Genomic DNA, 24,117 nt, shown 5'->3' with positions numbered 1-24,117 from the left:
ACTCAGTACTTACTTCAAGCTCACCTGCTGTACTTTACTTGTAGCTTTAATGTTGTCCTTAAGTTTACAGTTTCTATGAATAAAATAATATATATATATAAACCAAAGGTATGACTTTTTATGAAATAAGCAAAATTCTAGCTATGGCCCTGTTTTCAGAAAATAAAGTGATTATGGGATATTTTTAGCTTATTAAAGAAATAATTACCACATTTTAAGAAATAATTGACATATCACAACAGAGTGGGACATCTGGCCATTCAGAGCAGACTTAAATGTTGTAGCATATATGTATTAAATCTGAACCAATCACAGGGAGGACATGCAAACACACTCTCAGGAGTCAAAGAGGGATTTCAAAGCAATTCAGATACAGATTTCGCAGAGCAGACATTCAGCTTAGTTTTCATGCATACAAAATGTTTAAGCTACAGATAACAACATTGCTCAAACTCTGCTTTTCTGACTTCAGCTCTGTGAGAAATGATTCATGAATTCATGACATGGTTGTCTGGGTAGTTGGTATTGCTCAATGACAAGAGAAGCAGGGAGATATCAGCATAACCCCCCCCCACCACCACCTACAGAGCCAAGATGTTAGACCAGACTTCTGGGGAAATTGGGGAGAGGCTTCTGCAGCAGGCAGCCCACAGCAGGCAGCCCACAGCGGGCAGAGCTGCTCACCAAGCTCAGAAACACTCAACCTCAAAACCGCAACTGGCAACCGGAGTGGTGACATCAGCGTCTCTGCACCACATTTCAGAGCACTGCATACGAGCTGCATATGTACGGCACAATGGAAAACAGACACGGCCGGATTGCTGGGTGCTGTGCAGCGAAGGGGGGGTGCACTGTGTTAACGCAGAGAGCAACAAAAGTGTTGACCGTCGGTGATACTGAGCAGATGCCAGTGAGTCACAGGCCAAATGTAATGATATGCTGTATCCAACTTACTGTAACACAGTGGTTACAGCATCTCATATCACTCCCATTGTTCTTATCAGGTTCCTCTCAGCTACTCCTTGTCTTAGTGTGTCACGAGTGCTGGTCCCATCGAAATGTTAGACAAACAGTTTTCAGCTGCCACAGGGAGCTCCAACATCGCTGTCTGTCTGACTTTATTAAGTCCACGGGATGCGCCAAGTCAACAACTGGAACAATGGCTGACTTTACAGGAAAAAAGATAGTCATCGAGTGGGTAATTCAGAGTTAAGGTGACTTTATGTACTCGTGACCATAATAGCTAAGTATATTACAGACATATATTAAGTACTATAGACCTTTTACTTTAGGCTACTTGAACTTTATACTTCCACTACACTACATATTGGGAAATACTGCACTTTCTACTCAACGTAATTTATTTGACTGCTTTAGTTACTAGTTACCCTTAAGGTGAAGATTTCACACTATGGATAAAATGCCACACTTGTAAATAATACGACATTTCTAAAGATGAAACTGGTGGTTTCCAACATTGTGTAGTCAGGGTCAAATTTCAGTCTTTGAGTTAACAAATTCACCAAAGAGTGATGTTTCTCTCTACTCCTCTCACATGGTTTCATTTCAATAAATGTCCCAATGATCCAATATTTTACATAAAAATCATCAAAGATTAGAGGAAAAAAGTGCAGAAACTGAAAACAGATTTGTGAAGCAGAACATTATTTCTTCTTCTTTCTTCTCCCATCAATCATCTCATTGCTCATTAGATTTATCTGGTGAATAAAACTGTGTGTAAAACTGTAGTTTTAACTAGCTCCACCTCTGGCAGCAGTAACGTGCTGCGTGCACATGAGGATTGAGTATTAATTCTGTAATTATGTCATATATTATAATGTATCAGTCACAGGGACCAAAGCAGTATAGCTGGATGATACTTCTCTGCTTTTCTTTGAGTAGGATATGGAATGCTTTTAACACTGGACTTTTACTTGTAATGGAATATTTTTACACTGCTTTGTCGTTACTTTCATTTAAATAAAATATCTGAAGACTTCTTCCACCACTGCATGGAGGCTATTAACCGGAGAACACATCAACAGCTATGATCATGCAAAGTGGACAGCCAAAGCAGACATTTCAAATAAATTAGAGGATGTATATGTCAATGGTCAGACACAAGGCAGTCCACTGAAATTATTTCCACTGTGGGAATACACAAGCGAGGGCCGACAGAAGCCTACCAGCCTCCCTTATTTTCAGGGGAACTCAGTTATATGCAACATCTGTGTCAATATTATGGAGATTTTAGGCTCCTCTGTTCTTTTTAAGAGTTGGAAACAGAGTACAACTTTCAGCTGTGAAGGCTTGGAGCCAGACAGACGTAAAGTATAGGATTTGGCAAACCTTACAGGAGAGCAAACATAAAAAAAAAAACTGGGGACTTGAAGTTTGAACAACTGCTCTAAATAACATAGTTGTAGAAAGGTTAATATGTACAGAAATTAAATTAGTCCTGCTCCCATGTAGACCCCAGATGCATTTTTAGCTTCAAGTTATTTTAATTGTCAAATGAACTATAAAAGGTCAGAAAGAAAGAGATAAAAATGGCCATTATTTTTCTATTAAGCCCAAGGTGACATCATCAAATCAAGTCTATAAGAGGAAAGACAGAGGCAAATTGTCATGTGTGCCAATGTTGGAGGAGATTCAATTATAATCACTTTTCTAACGAATTGAAGAGTATTCTGATAATCGCCCAATCGCTGAATATCTGCCTATGTTCATGCAAATAAAGCAAGTCTGGGAGGTTTAATATTATTAAAAAATAAACACATTTCTCAAAGGCAAGGTGTCAAATACATATAATCCCATTTGTTGCCTGCATGTACAAAGCCTACTATTCCATATATATATATTAACATAGATAGCCTACAGACATGGATGTGTGAAGGTGACATGCATTCTTATTTGCAAGTTATACAACCTTCTGACATTAGTTAGAACACGTAGCCGTGTAGGTGGGTAGACTATGTAGGTAGGTAGACAGGTAGGTAGGTAGACTATGTAGGTAGGTAGACAGGTAGTTAGACTAGATGATAGATAGACAGAAAGACAGATAGATAGTGCAGGGACAGAATGGACAGGACAAGAGACATGGGGTTAACAGTATTTATAAGGAATCCTTGAGAGGGAGGATACAGTATATATTTTTCTTACTTTAGGATTTAGTACAAATCGCAGGCAAATGTTTCTCCAGCATGTGTGTGCAGAGTGTGTTGAAACGCTGAGTGTGAAGTGACCTTCTGTGTGAGCAGCATCCAGCTGCCTCCCCGCTGGAGAGGAGGGCAGCCTCCTCACTGCCGAGTGAACACAGGGGCTGTTCCCTCAGCAGATCTCAGCTCAGTCCGTCCACAGCAGCGGCCGGGATGACCACTGGAGACTAGGCGGCAACGCAACCACGCATCTCACAGGTAAAAAAAAAAAAGTGGATTCTGGTCGAGCCATGCACCGCGCGTTGAACCAGGGGTTTGTTTCTGTGCTTTTAATTTGACGACACATGCTGAGGGGACGAGCTGCTGTGTGTGCGTGCATGCGTGCGTGCGTGCGTGTGTGTGTGTGTGGCAGACAGAGGCTGAGATCTTGCGCCTCAACATTTTCCAGCGGCTCCCTCACTCAACTCTCAGCCGAGCCGCAGCAGCTCCACCGCCGCCGCCGCCGCCGCGCTCTCCTCTCCCGTCTCCGGCTCGTCCCTGCCTCCTCCGCCCGGGATTAGAGGATCGAGGACGGCACCGTGGCACTTTCCGGACGCGACGTTCAGAAGGTGAAGCAGTGGGAGGATGGCGGATCTTTCATTTATTTTAAAGTTGAAGCGTGTGCGGCTGCCACAGTTTGCGGACGCGCTCTCTCCTGTCAGCTGAAGGTTAAAGATTGCTGATGGAGCTAGCCGGGCTAGCGCTAGCGCCGCTGTGCCGCTGTCTGAGCTGCGGGAGAGAGAGAGGCCAAACTCCGTCCAAATTACGCAGTTTTGTGCGTCCTAGCTGGCGAGAGGGGATTTGGATGGAGAAGGACACTAATTAAGCACTCAAGCGAAATACTGTGGTCATAGCTTGTTTTCCGTTTGCTTTCTGTGTTACTCCAAACATCTATTAATTACTCTTATAGAATTTCAACTTGTAGAATGGTGTTTTTCTGAGTGTTATTCCATCCACGCTGAGCTGCGATGGGAGACATTTAGCAGTAGGAGTTATAAAACAGTGCTGTCATTGAAATGTAGTCTTTATAGTAGTTCATTTATATGCCGAATTTAAGAGGGGACCTCTGTTTATCAGTAGAAGTGTCAGGTCTTGTGAAAACAGGTCCACACCTGGATTGCATTGTTGCGAGACCTTAAACAGGCAGATGTTAAATGGTATTCCTGCTTGCTTTGCTGTCCTGCATCTGTGAGCTGCGCGCATCGGGGGTTACAGGCTAGAAATGCTACCAGAGCAACCTGCATGGGAACCAGCGGGGCGAGCATGACGCCAAGCCTGTCAGTCATTTCATACCGAGATGATGATGATGATGGCGATGATAACAATCGGGTCCAGAAACGTGTGTAGCTCTCGATTCTGCACGGATGCTCGGGAACAACAAATGGCAATGGAAATGAGCTGCGAACAGCCTTTGGCAAATGGTCTGCCAAGTTCAGGTCGCTGTGATGTTTGCATGCTGTCACTTTGTCACACCTGCAGCATGTTTGCACGATGATGGCTGCTGCTGCTTGACCTCCCCCCCCCCCCCCCCCCCCCTACACGCTGCCTCCTGCATGCACCGCCTTGTTTTATAACCTTGCATGGATCCACTGTCAGAGCAGCCATCCTGCTGTCACTCGGCTGAAATTGGTAAATGTTATGTGCTCAGATTTACTTTTGGACTATTGGATGCTGACCTTAAAGAGGGTTTTATGGTGTAGTTACATTTTATAGCCCATGCAGCTCTCAATGGATGAAACACTTACCACTGCTCTTCATACCTCCTGTTTTGTCACAGTGATTTCAGCTGCTTAATGGTTTTAATTTTAGATCTTGCAGGTACATTGCTGCTTGTCAGTTATGGACCTCCGGAGGAGAGACTGTCAAAGATCTGATCGGCTCAAGATAATGTTATTATTGAGTTATCACAATGTTGTTGCAGCGAACAACCTCCACCTAGGTAGTAATCTGACTCACTGTTATTAGCACTGTTCTCTCATGCCCTCAGGTCTGATTATTCTAGGTAGTGTTGTTTATTGTATTTATTGAAGTACTGTTAACGCTGCCCAGGAGTGATCTGTTCCCTCTTGCCAAGACCTTTCATAGCTCAGTGAGCTTACATCAGATACTGTCAGTAAATGTCAGCATATGGGCATTTTCTAGACAGAGTGTGCTGGATTTGTGGGTACCAGAAGCTGATGAATAAATAAAAAAAACATACTGCAAAAAAATAGTTCAGATCAGCAGCAGCTAATATGCAGTTTGAGCAGAAAAGAGTGAGAGAAATCTTAAGTGTGTGTGGGCGCATGTGTGTTATGTGGTGGGTCTGTCACACATCCTTGATATTGAGATGGTGTGTGAACGCAAGGCCCCTGCTAGATGCCCTGAGGGGGGGCGAAGTGTGGTGGGACGGGGAGCGTATTAAGAAGGGAAGCAGCTCATTAATTCCTTCCAGCAGCGGAGGAAAGGGTTTGGTCAGCGAAACTGGAGGGGCCCTCCACAGCTATGAAATGAGTCACACCAGTTTAACTTTCAGGAGTGGTCCGAACAGAGAGCGATAAGTGAGGGCTGGGATTACTTCCTACTGGTGCTGCAGCCAATCTGGTTATCCTAGGGCTAGATTTTCCTCTTTCCACTATGTGTGTGTGTGTGTGTGTGTGTGTGTGTGTGTGTGTGTGTGTGTGTGTGTGCACTAGCTGTTTTAACATCTTTCATGGTAGACAGCTCTTTCCTCTCTCTCTCTCGTCTGTCTGTCAGTCTTGAGCTGTATTTCTAGGCCAGTCACATCAAGAAAATGAGTTTTTCTGCCATTGGGTAGCAGCAGCTGAAGCCTCTGAAAGTCATCTGATGTTTGCCCGGCTACAGGGATCCCCTCGGAGGTGCTGCCTGATGTCACATGTGATGTCAGAGCAGAGGTGACGCAGGCGGGAGGAAGGAGTCTGGTGGGTGAAGCCAGCCAGAAACGTGTGAAAGCTATTGACATCTGCTAGTGCGGCTCTCAGAGCGAGAATACAGAGCATTGAATCGGAGGCATGAAATGACGTGGAAAGCACACTCGGTGTATATATTGTTATGTCCTGCCTGAGTGCTAGCCTGGTGGATGTCCATATGTTTGGCAGATGGTTGAGCTGCCTGCTTTGTGATTTTTATTTTTCTCAGTTTTATGCTCATGCAGTGATTAAGCCCTTGAGATAACCCTGACCACTTCATTTTCATGTGTTTACATAGCCGTTTTCCACATTCATCGGGCCATCCATCACGACAACACTTCAGTTACATCGTGTGGAAGAGCCTGTTCACCCCACCTGTAATCTGCATCACAGACTGCTGTTGCCGCCTCCCTTCAGCTGCCTGTAAATATCATGCACTAAATGTGTTTAAACTTTCTCGTTGCAGCATATTCTCTCGTCTCTGTTAGATTGTTTATTACCTTTCCGTCTATAACAAGGAGCAAGAGGCATGCAGAGTCCACATCTGAGTAGCAGAGAGCCAGTATTGCTAACCCTTTGATCACTGTGTTCCTGGCTAATAAACCATGCCACTGTCATCTCAAGCAATGCCCGGACCTTGACAGACACTAATTATGAAGCCAGTTTGGCAGGCTCAGAAGCAGCATGGCCTGGGAATAGTTCAGTGCAGGTGAAGCCTACTGTGTAGCAGCACAGTGCCTCGTTGGATTAGCACGCTTAATATGCCCCCTCCTTTATGTTTTATTTTCCTCTCACATGAAATGATGATTTTGAAATGCTGGCACGATCTGTGGAGCAAATGCTCAGCCCTGAATCTCCCCTGCACATAATGCATGAATGTTGGATGCGTTCAGTTGAAGAAGATTTCATGACGTCAAATTCCTGCATTTGAGCTAAACTGAGCTAAGCATTCTTTACAATAGAAAATGAGTCTATTTATGTAATTACCTTCACATCAGCAGTGTCTTATGTTTACTGTACAGCTTTGCCATATGCATTAATGAGCCATTAGCTATGCTGCTCCTATGCGCGAGCCACTTGAGATACAAATGTTTGCATGAAAACTGATGACGAATGTTCGGCAGCACAGCTTTTTGACAGGCTGAAATGAGTCTGAAACCACGCCACAGTGCTGCAGACTGTGATGTGTTAGAATAGGATGGGATAAAAACAACTCTAGCCCCCCCGCCCCTCTGTCCCCCCTCCCACACTCCCACTCCCACCCCCATCCTGCCTTTGATTTCGCTGCCAGTGGAGTCTGACTGTAATAAGTTTTGGACTGTGGCAATGCAGCGGGAATATCTGAGCAGCCCACATGCTATTGTCTGCAAGCTGCCATTCACAAAAGCAAAACAACTGTTGCCATGGGATATGCTCAACAAAATAATGCGAGTGGGTGTTTTTTTGGCTAAACCTTTCCACATGAGCTAATTGACTCACAATGCATGGGCCTTGCCTGTTCGCTGTACTCTCTCTAGCAGGAGGGTGTGGATACTGGAGAAAGCACATGAGTTGCAACGTGGTAATGGGCTTGTCTTGCGCTAGACAGGGAAATCATTTCATTTAAATATATGCCCACCTGTTAGAAGTAAATCACAACCTTTGTTTTTGGTTGGTGCAGCAGGATATAATTGGCCTAAACTAGTTGCATGGCTGCTGAGTCCAGTGGGATTTTTCTGATGGATTGCCAGTGTCCAGAGGGCCGATAGCTCCCCAGATAACATGCCCACACTTTATGTTGCTGAGTTACAGTCTACCTGATGTGCAGAACATTGTGCTTCCTAGAGGTCAGTATTGGTAAAATATGGCCCGGATTGCCTGGCGGTTTATTCCTCCAGTCTCAGCCAGAGGCAGGCGTCCAGCTTCTTTTCCCCAGGACAAACAGGAGCTTGCAGAGAGCCTGATTGGAAACATTTGCGACACCGTCGGCTCTCCTCCGTCCTCACAGCTACGCACTTCCTCAGGAAGAGAGGCGGCCCCTTTGCTGGACACAGTGATGTCACATAGATAAACAGTCTGTGGACCGTTGCTGTTTGCTGAATGTGATGGGCTGTCATCCCTGAGAAACTCGTGTGCGTGCAGATGCAGGCCAGAGACTGGCCAAGTACACACCCACTCGGGTCAGTTGTTATAGATCCAAGGAACAATGTGGTGGAGAGGTGCGGCTCTTGTGGAATATTTTTAGGAAGCAGACTTATCGTCTTTTCGGTTCCAGGCGCTGGTGTTGGAGATTTCTTTTGTAGTGGTGCCTTTATTCTGGAACCTGTTAAGTCCAGATTGTTTCTGTCTGTAGCTCTCCACTTTTAACAGGGATGTGCTATTTTAACACATCTCTGTGTCCTCCTCAGGAAAACATTTATCACTGTTGCTCAATTTGTTTTGACCACAGTGCAGAAACTCTTCACCTCTTGTCATACTTTCGTAGACAATAATGACGTTTCACTGTCTAAAAAGTTTAGTTGTGTATATAGTGGGATTTATTCTGCTGCCTGTAACCCAAATAATTTGCACCATTTTCTAACACTGCAGTTCTGTCCTCCCTGAGGCCTGATCAAGGTCTCTGTCCTGCATTGTCTGCCACCCATGCTGTCCCTCTGCTTCCCTTCCCACCTCTCCACCATGCCCTCATCTCAGTTGGGTCATGAATAAGGAGCTGACACCAAACTGTCAACCTGCAAGCCGTCATGCCCCTGCAGCCTGCCGCTGGTGTAGCCACCAGTGTAAGGGCACGCCTCCCCCCAAATTCTCACACAGCTAAAAAAAAATTGCTTGTATCCGTTTTAATAAACAAGCCGAGGCCTTGACACGAGTTCACTTGACCTGAAAAGTGGTGGTCTCTGAGGTCTTACATATTTCAGTGCATATTAAATGTAAAAACGATGATGTTACAGTAGCAGTGTACAGTGACTGATTAGAGAAAATGTGGGGGCTGGTGTGATGGTGTGAGGGTCGTCTGTAGGGAAATGCCAGCCCCCATGTGGTTCTGTTTATTTTTAGCTTACTTTGCAGCATATGTTATCCATAAACTGTATCATTAATTTCTCTCTTTGAGCAGTGAGCTGGAGTGTCATTAAAAATACAGCAGATATGCACTTTTTTTTTCTTGCCCCCCCCCCCTTTTGCCAGTCTTTTTCACACAAGAAGGCATTGTAACGAAACACAATGTTGTTGTGTTTTGAGGGAATGAAAGCTGACCATTGTTTGATACCACTGCTTGAATCAGAGGTTTTATTTGAAATAAAATGGGTAATTCCATTGCGTAACAGCATTAGCAGTATTTAAATGGTGCTTGTCATGAGAAGGAGGGAGTGGGGTTATGGTGAGCAGGGGGGTTGCTGAGTGCGGGCAGGTCACTTTTAGAGGATGCGACTCCTTACTTTTACTGGTGATGCAGATAATCCAAATTTGGTGATGACACCAAGAGCTGAGATTAAGGATTTAGCTCGATTAGACAGCATATGGATGTTCAGATAAGACATGTTATCTGCTACTATCATAACAAAAGGGAATTATCATATTAATAAATAATAACCCTTTACCTAAGCCTCACTTAATTAAGCCTTTGCCTGGTTGGAGGGATAAGCCTCATCTACCGGAAGGAAAGGGTATGATGCCAGTCTCTGATCTCAAGGCCTGATATGAGTTCCTGTAACGGGATACCTGGTGGTGCTTCTTAATTTAATATACAGACGAAAATGTTTACACCTCAGAGAAATGTTCATGTTGGTCAAATGAGTTTCGGTGAATAATCTGAAGTGACAAATGGCAACAAAAAAGACCATAGTGGATTGCATTTTGCTGCCATTTACAGTTTGTCAGAAACACAGTGTGAGTTATTGACCAGTCACTGGCCTGTTTCCCAGCACGAGTTCAGCTAAAGTTCATGCAAAATTGTGTTCTTATGCTCATCTTGAAGAAAATAAAGCATAAAAAACCCTTTTTTGGATCGCAATGACATTGTTCACAAGAACGTCCCAATCAGACTCAGGACTGTAGCCTCTCCTTGAGGAGATTATTCAAAAACACAAATGGAAAGAGTTAAACTCAACAAAAATATGAACTGGGCAAGCGCCAAGAGTCAATCCTCCAAAACTAACAGGTTTAAGGTTTTAAATTAAAAAGATAATCGTATTAGAGAGCCAGACATACAAAGGGAGCGGCATTTCACGGTCTTGGATCCTGTTAATCACCTAGTAGGCTATCCTACGGTTCAGGTACAAGGAGGACTATAGCAAAGGGAGGGGAGGAAGGAGACACGGGTAGTGATGCTGCCCTCTGAGTCAGGGCTCCATTTATAGATGGATTTTTTCCCATCTCTATGGTGCTATCAAGCCTAACCAAATGCCAAGAAGCTAAACAAATGCTAATCTGTTTGCAGCTGAATACATTTCCCTCTGTCTCGGCCGTCTGTTTTCCAGAGCCGAAAACAAAGCAATTTGACTCGTGCCATTAAACAATCATAGTGTGATTGGCTTTTAAACTGTCTGAACAGCGTTTGATTCTGGCAACAAGTCCCACACTGCTGCTCCTGAATGCCATTTCTTATTAAGGACAGCCAGGTTTGTTGGCAGTCTGTTTCACTGGAGAGTATTGAATGAGTGGGCTGCAGCAGCATCTGTCCTGTCGACAAGGCAGCAAGCGTGACTTCATCAAGGGCATTACATCATGAGCAGATGCACCCTGGGTGTCATCATACACTTCCTCATCAGTTCGTGATGCTACTTGTAGTCTTTTTTGGGGGCAGGCAGCAAATGTCATAATTATACGTTTTAACCTTTGCAGTTTTTGCAGATTACCTGCTTTGTGTTTGTGATGTCCCCCTCCAGCTGTTCTATTTACAAGCTTGTTTAAAACACTAGAGCTATCTGTTATTGATTAATGTGCAGACGGTGTAGTCTACACAGTGTCAGAAAATAGTCTCTCACATTTACCAAGTGACCAAAACACTTGTCATGTCTGAACAATAGTTGAAAACACTAATTCAGTATGAAATTCGGAAATCCAATACGTTTAACAATAAATCTGAATAAACAGGTAACCAGCGCGCTATAGCAGAGGTGGCTGGGATTCGACAGCATAAGTGATTTGTACAGCCCATATTCATTACAATTTGTCTCATAGGGCTTAACAATGTGCGACATCCTCCATCCTTAACCCTCAACAAGAGTGAGGAATAACTACCAAATAAAAAAAAAAAACAATATTCATAGTTGAAAAACGGGAGACATTAAAATTTTAATTAAAAAATTACTTGACAACCTGTGAAGATGAGATTAATAGAGTATTATGTCAGAATGTTTTTCTGTCAGTCGAATACTTTGCTAATTGTTTCTGGAAACACACGTAAAAGAATGTGAATTCATATCTGCATCTTTTAACAATTCCATACTTTGTTGAAGTATTTTAAGTTTACTTTTAAAGGGCTGTGTGAATACACCTAACCTTAATCAACCCAGAGATATATTTAGAGGATATGGTTGAAAAAAATGTCTTTATCCTTTTAAACTTGAACCGTAACATCCTTTGAGAAGGAAAAGAGATGTAAAAAGAGACAATGCAGAGGTGAGCAGAGAGGAATACAATTCCCTAGTTGGCTCACTGATGCAAAATGTGGGTAGCGGTTGGCTGCTAACAGCCACTGTATGGAAGTCTCCAGGGAGCCCACTGTAAACAGTGGCATTTTGTGTTTTTTCACTGCAGATTTCTGCAGAAGAGTGTATGTTTGACCTCCCAGTCCGACTCCGTTATGGATCGGGTTTAGGTGCTGGTGATCTCCGAGTGAGATGGAAAGAAGGTTGTTGCTAGGAGGACTGGAGAAGACGAGGAGGCAGGCAAAGGCTGCTGGTGAAGGCGGGTGATCTTGGTTTTGTCGTGGATGGCAGCTCAGAATTTGGGTCCGGGGATCTCTTTTTGTTTGGTCCTCTCAACTGTCCACATGGGTTGGGACCCTTGACAAAAACTGGACACGGGATAATGGTTTTACTGTCACCTCCTATTTTTTGTCTCTCTTCTTGTCTCTTCATGTCATTCCCCCTTTTTCTTTTTTCCCCAGCAATGGCCTCAGCTGCGCAGCTGTGCCGGTGATCCTGCCGCTGCACGTAGGGAAGAAGCAGAGACGCCTTGACAACCGACCTACCTTCCTCTCCCAAAATAAAAAAAAGAGAGAGAGAGGAAAAAATATAACCACACCAGCATAAACAAATGCGACCATGTACAGCGTGGAGGACCTCCTCATCTCTCATGGATACAAGCTGCCCAAGCATACCACCACCCCCTCCTCCACCCCTACCCCAGCCCCCGCGTCCTCGTCCCGCCAGGCTTCTTCATCCTCACCGCCATCCTACAGCAAACACCATGATATCCTGGAGAACAGGCCCGGCCCCCGGACAGTGAACGGCTATGAAAGAGGGGCACCCTATGGGAACGGTGGTGGAACCAGGCAGCCTCAACCGTATAGCAGCGGCTGCACCAACAACAACAACGAAACCAGGGACAGGAGCCAGCCCAGGCGGGAAGCTGAGAGCCGGAGCCACATTGACACCCACTCGTTGGGAGAATCGCTGACCTCGGACAGTGGGTAAGACAAAGTCTGTGTGCTGTACCTTGAGATCAATAACCCTAACCCTAACTACTGTCTGCATGCCCTGTCCTGATTATGGCTTGCCCTCACACTTTATTGATTGATTGATCGAGTTTTTAATTGTTACGGTGCTTAATTGGAGCACATGAATGAAAATTAAGCTTCTCAAGGAGTTTTCCATGAGGATTTCACATCATAACATTAATGGAAGTGGTTAACACTGCCGCTCAGTCCCTTCCGTCATCTCGTCCTCACTTCTATCTTTCCCCTTGTGTGTCTTCCTTTTCCCAGTCAGGTCTTGAGGAGGGGAAGAGTGAGAGGGGATAATGTGTGCTCGAGTCTTAATCTGCCACATGGGACCTTGGAGTTGTATTTAAAATAGCTTTCAGGCAAACCTATGTGCCCTATTTGAGCATGCCCAGTCTTACACATGCAGGTTGCCAGGTTTGTTAGCATAACCCCTTCCAGATTCTACCCCCATACGTGACCCACATTCCTAGCTGGCTTCCACTGTTTCAAAGGCTTAACACCTACTTATATAATGCATTGACCATCAATAATAAAAGATCCATGTAGGGTTTATTTAAATATGAATATGGAGAATAGGCTATATTTAGCTTTCGTCTGGAGTTATGTAATTGAAACCCTCTTGGATAAGGACCGCATGATATTTCCAGAGATGTCGCCTGTCTGCAGCCAATCTGTTTTTTCCTAAAAACAGGATTGTTTAGTTTGCCTATTTGCACCAATTCTGGGGGTTAGTGTGCTGTAACTGAGACAAAGTCAATACAGCTGTTCCAATGTCCACACAATTAGGCAGCCTTGTCAGATATTTTCCCCCCCTGTTTTCCTTACATTTTGTTTGGCCGACTTTCTTTTTTCCCCTAATCCCTTTTCGCCACCAGCCAGTGACAGAGCATCTGAAAATAGTCAAATGACCTTGAATTGTGTGTTAGTGTTTTATTTTTTCACTTTTTGGTTTTATTCTTTGAGATGAGTAATCCTCATTTTCATGTCGCTGCTCCACCAGTGCTATTAGAGCTTTCTGTTGGGAATGTCGAAATTGCTAAGACATATGTTCTGAGATTTCAGTCTGTTGTTTGTTCATCCTCCTTTTTTCTCCTCTTATCCAAACCCGGTTTGCCCGGCAGTCATAGTGTAGATAAGAAACGTGGAGCTCGGATTGAGCAGTGCAACTTAGACCCAATTAGACTAATGATGGTAACTCATCTTACATGAGATGCCCTCAGATTTAGTAAATTGGCATGGCTACCCCCCCTCTTCCCCAACAAGCATCTCTGGCCAGTGATGACTATGGATGGAAATGTCAAGGACGTTCAGTGGCCTCGGCCTCGCGGGTGTGTACACATGTGCTTGCGTCTTGTTTCCGTTGTCAGTCAGTCAGTCAGTCACTCCACAAATAGACTGAAATGATCAACCATTGCATCTTGTTGTAGCCCATCAGTTCTGCCGTCAAACATCTTTTGCCATCCACACACAGATATTGTGTAACGGGAGCTTTCCTTTTTCTGGTTTTGTGAGATGCTACTTATTTTCTCCAAGCTTTAGCTAAAGATCAGAGCAAAAGAAAGACTTTCAATGAAACGTCCTCTACATTGTTGATCTGTCTTGGAGGACATCTGGGGACTAGCAGCCACTGTGTGTCATTGTGTAATGTGTTCATTATGCTCCATAGAATATCACAATTACCAGGCACTGCTCTGCTACTCGTGGTCATCTGTCGCCATCTAGTGGGATATGAATTAAGTGTTTTAATCTGTCCAAATGACAGCGCAAAAACATTTTTTAATTTTTCCTTTATCATGACCTGATGGTATTTAATGGCCCTGAACAGCTGCTTGTCAATATTTTTAATAATTTTATTGTTTGAATTATAGAAATGCTCATAGCCTCAAATTATTGTTACTGTGTGTAGCCCAGTCATGTGTGTTTTTTAGAATGGGGGTTTTGGACAGTTAAAGAAATTGTTAAATGCAGCTCCACTATTTCAACTTCAAAAAGGTGTAGGAGTAAAGGGATCAAGATACTGTTTAACCTGAAAAACTATTTACTGATACATACCAGTGCTTTTAATCTACTTTATGCTTCCTCTCAGGTTCTGTGATGGCACCAGAGGTCCACAGCCACAGTCAAAGGACGTGGCCTACTGGAGGAGAAGAGGCCAGGACTTTACTGTGCTCTTGGATTACGCTAACTTCAGAGATCCCCATGGAGGAGGACAGGGGGGTTACAGCAGGCCAGAGGGGCCACAGCAAGCTAGGGGCCAAGAGATGTCTGCAGAGGAGCGTCAGAGGGCAGCTCAGGAGAGGCAGCGCTGGGCATCCCAGGCTCAGGTCCAGGCACAGGCTCAAACTCAGGCCCGCACTAGAGAGAGGGAGGCTGCTCTCCACCAGTGGAAGATGGCGACTGAGAGGAAATGCCAGAGCTTGGGGACAGATGAGTGGCGTCCAGCCGTGAACTTTGGCCGCCAGCTGTCACAGAGTGAGGGTGAGCGTTGGGCACAGGAGCAGCAGCGGCTCCATGCCAGGACACCGGAGGGCATGGTAGTGCACCCCAGGACCAAAGCCAAATCCCAGTCCCTGCCGAGGATGTTGCAGCCTGAGAGCCTGCAATATGTCGAAATAGCATCATCTGGCCAGGAATTGTATAGGCGGGTCAATGGGCACCCAATGTTACACCATGACCTTTACCGGACCCCCCGCTGGCAGGAGAACGGCAGGCCGGCTAGTGCTAACCAACTCTCAATGACACCAAAGCCCCGCTTCACCCGGCCCCCCAGACCACCCTCCTATGAGATGCACCAGCAGATCAGGGGAAGCTGTGAGGTGTTGTCTGGGAGAGACTCTGTCATCCCCCAGTCCAGGGACAGAACGCCGCTTCCCATATCAAGGACAGGTGACCCCCAGCTGGACTATTTTGCACAGGACTCTGGACCTCCAGGATACATCCCTCCCCCATCCTATAAAAGAGCCCCTATAATGGCAGGGGGGCACCGGGGGTATAGTGAAATTGCTGTAGACTACAGGTACATTTGCTTTTTTCTGATTTATCTTTAAACTGTATATTCAAGACATTACTCAAATATATTTTGATATATAATAGACTAACACAAATCATTATTTTAATGCTGGAAATTAATAGCAGAGAAAGTTGAAATACATGAAGAAATTTACCTTTAACACTTTTACCAAATTTGTCAAGAAATAAGTTTTAAATGATTTGTAAGACATTTGAATGTAAAATAAGTGCATTACAATTATATTATAAATTAACAATACTAATGTATATTTATTTTATAGTGCTTTTGACAAGGCTCATAGGCACTTTACAGGATTATAAAAAACAATCTCTCAGTGTTCGTGATCAGAGATGGCACGACTTTAACAATCTTTGTTGTATTAATGCACTAAAAAGCTTAAAAAAGTGTGAAAATGCATTATTGAGAATACCTTGAGAATATTTGGATTTTAGGCCCTGCAATTTATCTCTCTGAATGGGTTTTAGGATCTGCATTAACATTGGAGAAGCTCCAGTCTTCACAAAATGCTGTCTGTTCAGTAACAATATTTGTTGATGGCTATCAATGTATAGTCCAGTGCTATAAAGCTACATTCTCACACAACCAAGCATACAGCAATGCTAGGTTGGCTAACATAGCTTGAAATAAAAGTGTATCTGTGTTGTTTTAATTTCAGGTACCGAGGGGATGTGTACCAGCAGATACATGTGGCTCCAGATGGATCTCACTGGTTCACCAGACATCCAGTAGGTTCTTGGCCTGATCCCCAGAGAGAGAGGAGCTTGTCCTGCCAGAAGCAGCTTTATCCAGTGTATACTACCCAGGAGCACCCTGGTGGAGGGGTCCAGTACATCCCCTTCGATGACCCGCGCATCCGCCATTTTTCCTCAGCCCTGGGCGGCAACTCCTTGACGGACGCTGACAAGATCCGCCACATTCGCAATGAGCTTCCCAGCGTCACCGTGTCGGAGCCTGTGTCCGACGACAGTGCCTTTTTGCCCCCACCGTTGGGGCCCTTCATCGCTGCCAAACTGGCCGATGATTCCAACCAGACGTCTTCTAGCGGGTTTGACAATGACAATAACAGGTGGCACAGTGATTTGCACAAAGAGACTGTCGATAACTTCCCAGCAACTGACCAAAATTGCAACAACAGATATCCCAAAAACCAACGTCCTCCTCTATCTCCCTCTGCAACCTTCCAGGCCCCATTAACAAGAACTTCTTCCCGCCAGGGGTCAAACTCAGACCAAGTGTTTTCAGAAACCATCACACAAGTGAAGAAAATAGCCCCAGATTCAGGGCCAGAGAACAACAGGAACACAAAGAGAAGAGTGAGTGAGACCATCTTCTGCCTTGTTTCTGTCCCTGTTCACACACCAACAAACATTAATAAAGACTTGGCAGCAGATCAGAACAACAATGAGACAATGCCAAGCCTGACTGTCACTAAAACAGAAACCTTTGCTGTAGGCCTCAGAGAGAGCCAAAGCGTTCGGAGCAAGTCTGTGAACGAGATGCCCATCAAATCCCACTACTCTCACTTTCACACCAGCAGCACATCGTCAATGAGGAATTATAAGAGGGCTCCTTTGAGGAAGGAGATAATAGATGCCTGGGCACTCCAAGCCAGGGAAGACAAAGAGTTGTGCTATGCCGGGTCCTGGCCCGGAAATCAGTACCGTAATCAGGAAACACAGACTGGTTCACCATTGACGGTGGTAAAAAGTCCAGAACCCCAGAGTCCTCCTGGGGGACAAGAGCCTGTTCAGTCCGCCTCAGACACAACCACAGACAGTGGTGTGGGAACAGACAGTGGTTCCCCTTATGGTTACCCTATGGCAGGCCAGAAAAATCTTCATCCCTCCAGCAACAGCGCCTTCTCCCGCCCCAGTCTCAACCCAACACAAGTACCAGTAATTCAACCCTCCCAGCAACCCTTACATCAGGAGCCGTCCTCCCCATCCATGGCCCATGATCAGGGAGACCAGCAGCCATCCTCACCAAGGAAAAGCAACTCCTGTCCCCCAGAGAGTACAGAGCAAGTGGCCTTTGGACAGTTTCTCTTAAAGCCAGTGAATCGACGACCGTTTGATGCCATTGGTGAACTGGAGAGCATTAATAAGGAGATGGAAGACACAATCAGCAAGAGACCCCATGTGGGTCAGAGCGCTGATTATCTTGATGGGGTGAGTAACAGACTAGACCACTTTAAATCAGGAGCACATTTCACTGCTGGTCCAGAACCAGGCAGGGAAGCAATCAGTCTTCCACCACTGCACATGGAAAAACCCACAAATTTAAAAGTCAGATCAAAGTCCTTGGCTTCTACTGCTGATCTAGACTGCATGGACATGAGGACTGCATTCTCCAGGCCACAGGCCAACAACATGCCACCAACAAATGAGCTCTCTGTTCTCCCCAACCCAGGCCTAGAAGACAACTGCCTCCTGTCCTCACTATCCCTGCACAACGTCTCAACCCCATTCTATAGACAGGACATCCCAGTCCCTGAAGAATCCTTGCTGAGGGACGTGGGACTAACTGTATATACAGAGACCCCTGGGGGCCCTGGGGAGCCAATGCAGCGATCACTCTCAGTCCCGTCTCCACTCAATCACAAGGAGCTTAGTCAGACAGTGCAGCTCTTGTGGGACAGTAGGGTTGCACTTGTTAAAAATGGCGATTGCCCCAAGCACAATTCAAATAAAGAGCATCAAGCTGAGGTGGATACAGAGAGAAAGGCTAAATCAGACAGTGGTCCACTTTGCAGAGGTAATGTGAATTTAAGCATCTGTAGAACCAGGAGCGAAAGCAGCAGATCACCCCAGAAAGAATGTTCACCACATATCACAAGGCTGAGCAGGGAGGTTTCCTTTGTGTTTGATGGTGATACGGAGAGATATGCTATCTCTGAGCCTATCTCCTTTAAGAATGAGTCAACAATAGCTGATAAGCATTTGGAGAACTTACTGATTAAGGAGAAGGCCAATGCTTTGCCTGCAGAGGACCTCAGCAACCTGTATGAGGTCAAATGCGCAAAAGGCATTCCAGAGAATGAGTCCATTGAGCAGAGGGCAGCACGGATCCTGGGTATAGTAGTTCCAGTGGAGGCCTTGGGAGTAGCTGACAAGGAGTCTGAGGAAGACCAGGATGAAACAGAAGTGGCGGTGGCCAAGGAACTACTAAGTCCAAGTGAAGAGGCAAAGCAGGTGATAGGAGAGTGTGAGCAAGTCAAAGAGGAGTCCCTGATTGTTCATGGGGCAGAGACAGAGAAGATGAAGGAGACAGGATTAGGGTTGGACCAAGAGGAAAATAATGAACAAAAGCACAGCAATGACCACAGTGATGGTGAACACAATCAGGATCCTGAGACTCAGTCAACAGTAGCCCTGGACCTGCGTGAGTTCCCACCCACTAAGCTTCATCTATCTCTGCCTGTCACCCCAGATGAGAAGCTAGCACTGAGCATGTGTAATGTGGAGAAGAAGGGGCGAGGTGGGGCATGCAAACTAATCGAATCCCTGCAAGATAAGCTCAACTCTTCTGCTTCTTCATCTGCTACATCTCTGAGCAGATCAACGACAGACAGAATGGCACGCCTAAAAGAGCTGGACTCAGTGTCCCGAATAAGACGCCTCAGTCTCAAAGGTTCTGAGTCTGGAGGAGATGTTGTTTCTGAGGAGAAAGGAGGAGATAGAGAGGGGAGCGAGGTTCAAGAAGAGGTAAAGAAGGAAGTTCAGGAGAAGCAAGTAGAAGAGGAGGTGGAAAACTCAGATAAAGATGAAAATGCACATGAAACACATGACAAGTCAGGAGACCCTGAAGATGTTGGTGAGCTTAAAGGAGAAATGAAAGAAGGGATATGTAATGAAGAGCAAAGACAAGAAGAGGAGGGAGGGGAAATCAATGTTGAGATTGCACTAAAAGTAGACAATAGAGAGAGTAAAGAAGTCGATGTTGAATTAAAAACAGAGGAGTCTGAAGGAGAGGTGGAGCTGAAAATTGTGGAGGATGATATAAAGAAGCCTTTGGAGAAAGTGAGAGATGGACAGAATGCAGAGGACAGAAGAGTCAGGAAAGCTGAATCGACAAAAGACACTGAGGGACAAAAGTTGCCCAAACCAAAGCAGCGCACCAGGCTGCAGAAGCCTCCTCTGCTTCCCAAACCACGCAGTGTTCCCAAGAGAGAGATAACGCTGCCACTCAGCTTCAACTCTGGGATCTGTGGCCCCTCAAATATTGAGGATGAGGAGATGCTTCCTGTCTCAGGTTGGTACCAAAGAATTATGAGATAAATAATTTGATATGCTTATTTTGACTTCAAAGTAAAGACATACATGATACATACAAGAATGGACATGAACTATTTGCAAATAGGTTTACTGACTGTGATACTTACTGGGAAATACACTATATATATATACATACGCTTTCTTTTTTGAGGTTTTCTTACAGTTTGGCAAACAAACTGTATTAAACAGTGAGCCTTAGAGGTGTTGGGTTTTTTTAGAGCTACGCCAGCTGCTTAGTTTACTATAACCTTTGCATGCACACAGGAGTGCACTAACCTTTCATCCAACGATCCGATGTCTCTGTGTGTTGGAATGAACGAGCAAGCGAGAAAAAGAGGTAGAGAGAGAGAGGAGTCATAGGGGCTGAGTGAATCTCGTACAGCTATAGTACTGTTCTATAGTACTAGTTTTTTTCAAATGAGTAAAACCTGATATTGTAAATATCTTATTGTAAAGTCACACAGCAGATTAATTCACTCAGACCTTTCTGGCTCTGCTTGCTCTCTCTGCAAACTCACACTGGCTAAAAAGTATTATAGTACTTGCATACAGTGGGGATGTGAGATCAGATCACATGTTTTCTAACTCTGGAGAGTGAGCTTAAGAAGTGTTGATAGACATGTTTCAGAACAGTGAGGGTTCTGGCTAACTGTTTCCCTCCATCTTCCAGTCTTTGTGCTGAGCTGCACTCACTGTATTCTGCTACTTACTCAACTCGCAGACAGATTACCATAGCTTTTTTCATATTAAGCAAAGAAGTGTATTCAGTGTAAATGTTGGACTTTTCCTTAAAGGCCCACTTTATTGAGAGAGATAACTTGGCTCTGACACTCTGACTCTCTGACTTATTCTCAATCATGTTTTCTTCTCTCTATTTTCTCATCAGACTCCTACGACCCCAGTCGGGTGGAAAGAGTGTAACCTCTGACACTTCCCTTCACCACTGGGGAAACCTATCTTTCTCAAGTTAACAGCTTTTTCCAACAACAAAGGCTTTCATCTCACCTCATGGCTTTGTCTGCCGTGACCCCTCCAATACTGTTACGCATTACTTCTCACGGAACTGACTGTCCTGGTGCTGCGAGAGCATTTTTTTTAACAGCCAAATAAAGGCACCGCTGGTGCCAATTCTCCAGGCCTTTTCAACCTTGTCATCCTTGTCCTTCCATTCACTCCACCTCCCGAAAAGGTTTATTTGCTCAAGCAGACGGACTTCCTCCTTTTGAAGTTGTCTTATTTTGCTTTTGGAAAAATGCGTGTCATTATTCCCATTCTGCACTTGGGCTCCTTCGATTGCTCGGGTGTTGAAATATGAATGTAAAAGTGCTCCGGCTCTGCAAACAAAGGAAATGTAACAGTGAAAATAAACAAAAAGGCAACAGTATTGCATTACAATCAGTATTAACCTACACCAAATGTAAATAAGAAAGAGTTATTAGATTTTATTAAGAATATAAAAGATCAGTTTAAGACATTTAATTGCCGAAGAAATGTATATTTTCTTATCTATGTTAAGAAAAGACTAGATTTTTGGAAGTGTTGTCTTTGGGTGTGTCACTAATAATGAAACCCCCTGCTCTTTATTCTTATACTTGTGTGATAGAGAATGTACTCAGAGAGCCGGGATTGCAATGAGAAACACTGTGGTTGTTGAATAGTTTCACTCAAGAGCAATATAGATGTTGTGTACGGGCGTCTGTGACATGATTTTAGAGGTAAGTCTCCATTTCAAGGAGCTGATCTCATTTAAAGGTTTGCTTTGAAGCCCTACCTTTTGGTACAAGTGTTAGATTCGCACTGCTGAGATTATTGGCTTTATGTCACCAGCGAGCACCTGATTATCTCCTCAAATACTCGGAGATTACACTCGCAGGGATTCGCGCTCAGCGGTGCGATCAGCGATCGCAACATGTATCAGAAACGTCTGATTTAAGTGTTATTTTTGTTAATCCTCATACTGTTCAAAGAGAAAAATCTATATTTTGTGGCATTTACAGAAGTCTATATTTAACTGTGGAGATTCCTTTGTTCATATCTTAGTTTCAGAAGTGCTTTTCTTGCAGGAAACGATAGATGTAGCTATATTGATCGCAGTGTGCCTTGTACACACTGTTTCTGTGGAGAACTTCATTTGTGTGTCACACGTCATGTGTTGTCGGTTTACAAATCCTAATTTAAACTGGACATCGGTGATTCATTTTACTTTCACGAACTAAAGAGACATTAGGAGTTGTTTTGGCAATAATAATAAATATTAAGCTGAAGGTGCTTAGTATTGATGCTGTACAGAACATAGCTGTTGGAATATTACAGTATCTGAACACGATTAATAATTTAATGTTGACATATCAGTGCTTTATAAGTTGTGGGCATAAATTGCAATTGGTTTACACTCACGTCACTTATGGGGTAGCAATACAAGTAATTAAAAAACATACCAAACAGAACTTTATGCTATGCATTGGACATCACCATTCACTGGGTTTAATACCAACATTCAAAGCTAAAACTGAAAGTGGTGTTGCTCGTTTGACCCTGTCACTCTCTGATCCAGCTGTATATGATGTTGAACCTGTCGGATGTGGCTGTAGACACGTGCATGGAAGTGGCTCCAACTTGGCTTCACCAGTGGAAGCTCGGTCTGAGGTTTCGTCTTTTGTCCTGTTACCCCCCCCCCCCCCCCCCCCCCCCAGTACCCGTACGTCTGTGTTCCAGGTCACGTGTTATCTGGCTAGTAGGTCTTTTTTTGTACTGCAATTCTTTGTAACATAATATAGACGATTGGTGCACATCTTGCTTTGATATTTTCTATTTTCATACAGAAGTATGTACAGCTTCTTTTGTATGCGCAGCATCTTTCATTTTCTTTTTTCGTGCATGAAATGCGTAAGACGTCACAGAGAGAGGGTGTATTTGCATATAATTGCATTTGGTACTATATAGTCTATCCAATAAACAAGTGTTATATTTCATATAATGTATATTTTATTTTCAAAGGTTAAGCTACATATTTAAACAGAACAAGGTATTTTTAGATTTATTGTGAAAAGGGAACTGTTTTTGAAGGCACAATATTTGTCTATATTTGCTATGATCATTAAAATGGTCGTAAATAGAGACAAGTTTGTGCTGTTGTACAGTACTGCAGACTATTCATAAATAAAAGTCTTTGCATGAAACATTTTGCCTCTGATTTTCTTCCAATCATTATTATGATATGTTATTTTATGCAATGACAAAGGACTGTTATGCAAGAAGAGTAAAGGTTTTTGTCGGGAAATCCCATTTACTGAAGTGAAAATACAAATAAAAAAGTGCTATGTTTTTAATTTGAACATGTTTAAAATACAATATCCAATATATGCAAGGAAAAATAGAGACATACCTTTACAAAAACATACTGAAAGAAAAGTACCACATTGAACTTTTATATTTGAGTAAAGGTAAGTACTTGGTTTTAAATATATTTGAAGAATTTGAAATAAAAATACTGCTAAGTGTAATCTAATGCAACGGTCTACTACAGGGGCACTTGGCAGGGAATAATTTACTTTAAAATATTAAAAAAATGGGAACATCTAATACAATGCATTGTAAAAATGTAGTAGGGTAGAACAGATATTTTCTAATAAAATGAATAGTACATCTACTTTGTTACATACTGTAACATACTGTAAAAAAAGTACATGTACTTTGCTATATCCCACCACTGCCACTAAGTACAGTGCACAGAGCTGTGTGTCAGCTCATCCACTGCAGTGTCCCATGTGAGCAGAATATAAACTCAAACAATCGATTTGAGCTTGAGTTGTAATTTTAGACCCTGCAAGACATTAGTTTAAGGGAAACCTATTCTGGAGCTCAGTCAATTTTTTTCCCCGAAACATTTTTATCTTAATCGACCCAAAGAAAGCATTTGATAAAAGAAAATGATTTAAATCAGTACCATATCTATCTGAGTGTAAAGTTATGTAACTGAACAAGCAATTAATCCCAGTTTATGTGAAAAAAGTTCCCATAGAAAGAAACAAGCTCTGTGTGACGTCCAAGAAAAGAG

At 43.8% G+C, this 24,117-nt stretch overlaps 1 protein-coding gene across 3 annotated transcripts; it reads left to right on the top strand.

Annotated features, from left to right (window-relative positions):
- The first annotated feature begins 3,208 nt into the window (after positions 1-3,208).
- jcada (junctional cadherin 5 associated a) lies at positions 3,209-23,239 on the top strand. Of its 3 annotated transcripts, none has more exons than XM_020087851.2 (5): positions 3,209-3,416; positions 12,198-12,722; positions 14,842-15,771; positions 16,442-20,037; positions 20,947-23,239. In XM_020087851.2, exons 2-5 carry the CDS (start codon positions 12,355-12,357, stop codon positions 20,979-20,981), a joined length of 4,929 nt encoding a protein of 1,642 aa, XP_019943410.2. In that variant the 5' UTR covers positions 3,209-3,416; positions 12,198-12,354; the 3' UTR covers positions 20,982-23,239. The 3 variants fall into 3 exon arrangements, with proteins under 3 accessions (XP_019943410.2, XP_019943412.2, XP_069368961.1); XM_020087853.2 differs by lacking the exon at positions 3,209-3,416 and adding an exon at positions 3,448-3,766; XM_069512860.1 differs by lacking the exon at positions 3,209-3,416 and adding an exon at positions 4,822-6,529.
- The last annotated feature ends 878 nt before the right edge of the window (positions 23,240-24,117 follow it).

This window comes from Paralichthys olivaceus, chromosome 17, assembly GCF_024713975.1.
Source record: "Paralichthys olivaceus isolate ysfri-2021 chromosome 17, ASM2471397v2, whole genome shotgun sequence".
NCBI lineage: Eukaryota > Metazoa > Chordata > Actinopteri > Pleuronectiformes > Paralichthyidae > Paralichthys > Paralichthys olivaceus.
Note: the sequence above shows the minus strand (reverse complement) of the source record. Positions and strands in the feature narration are given on the sequence as shown.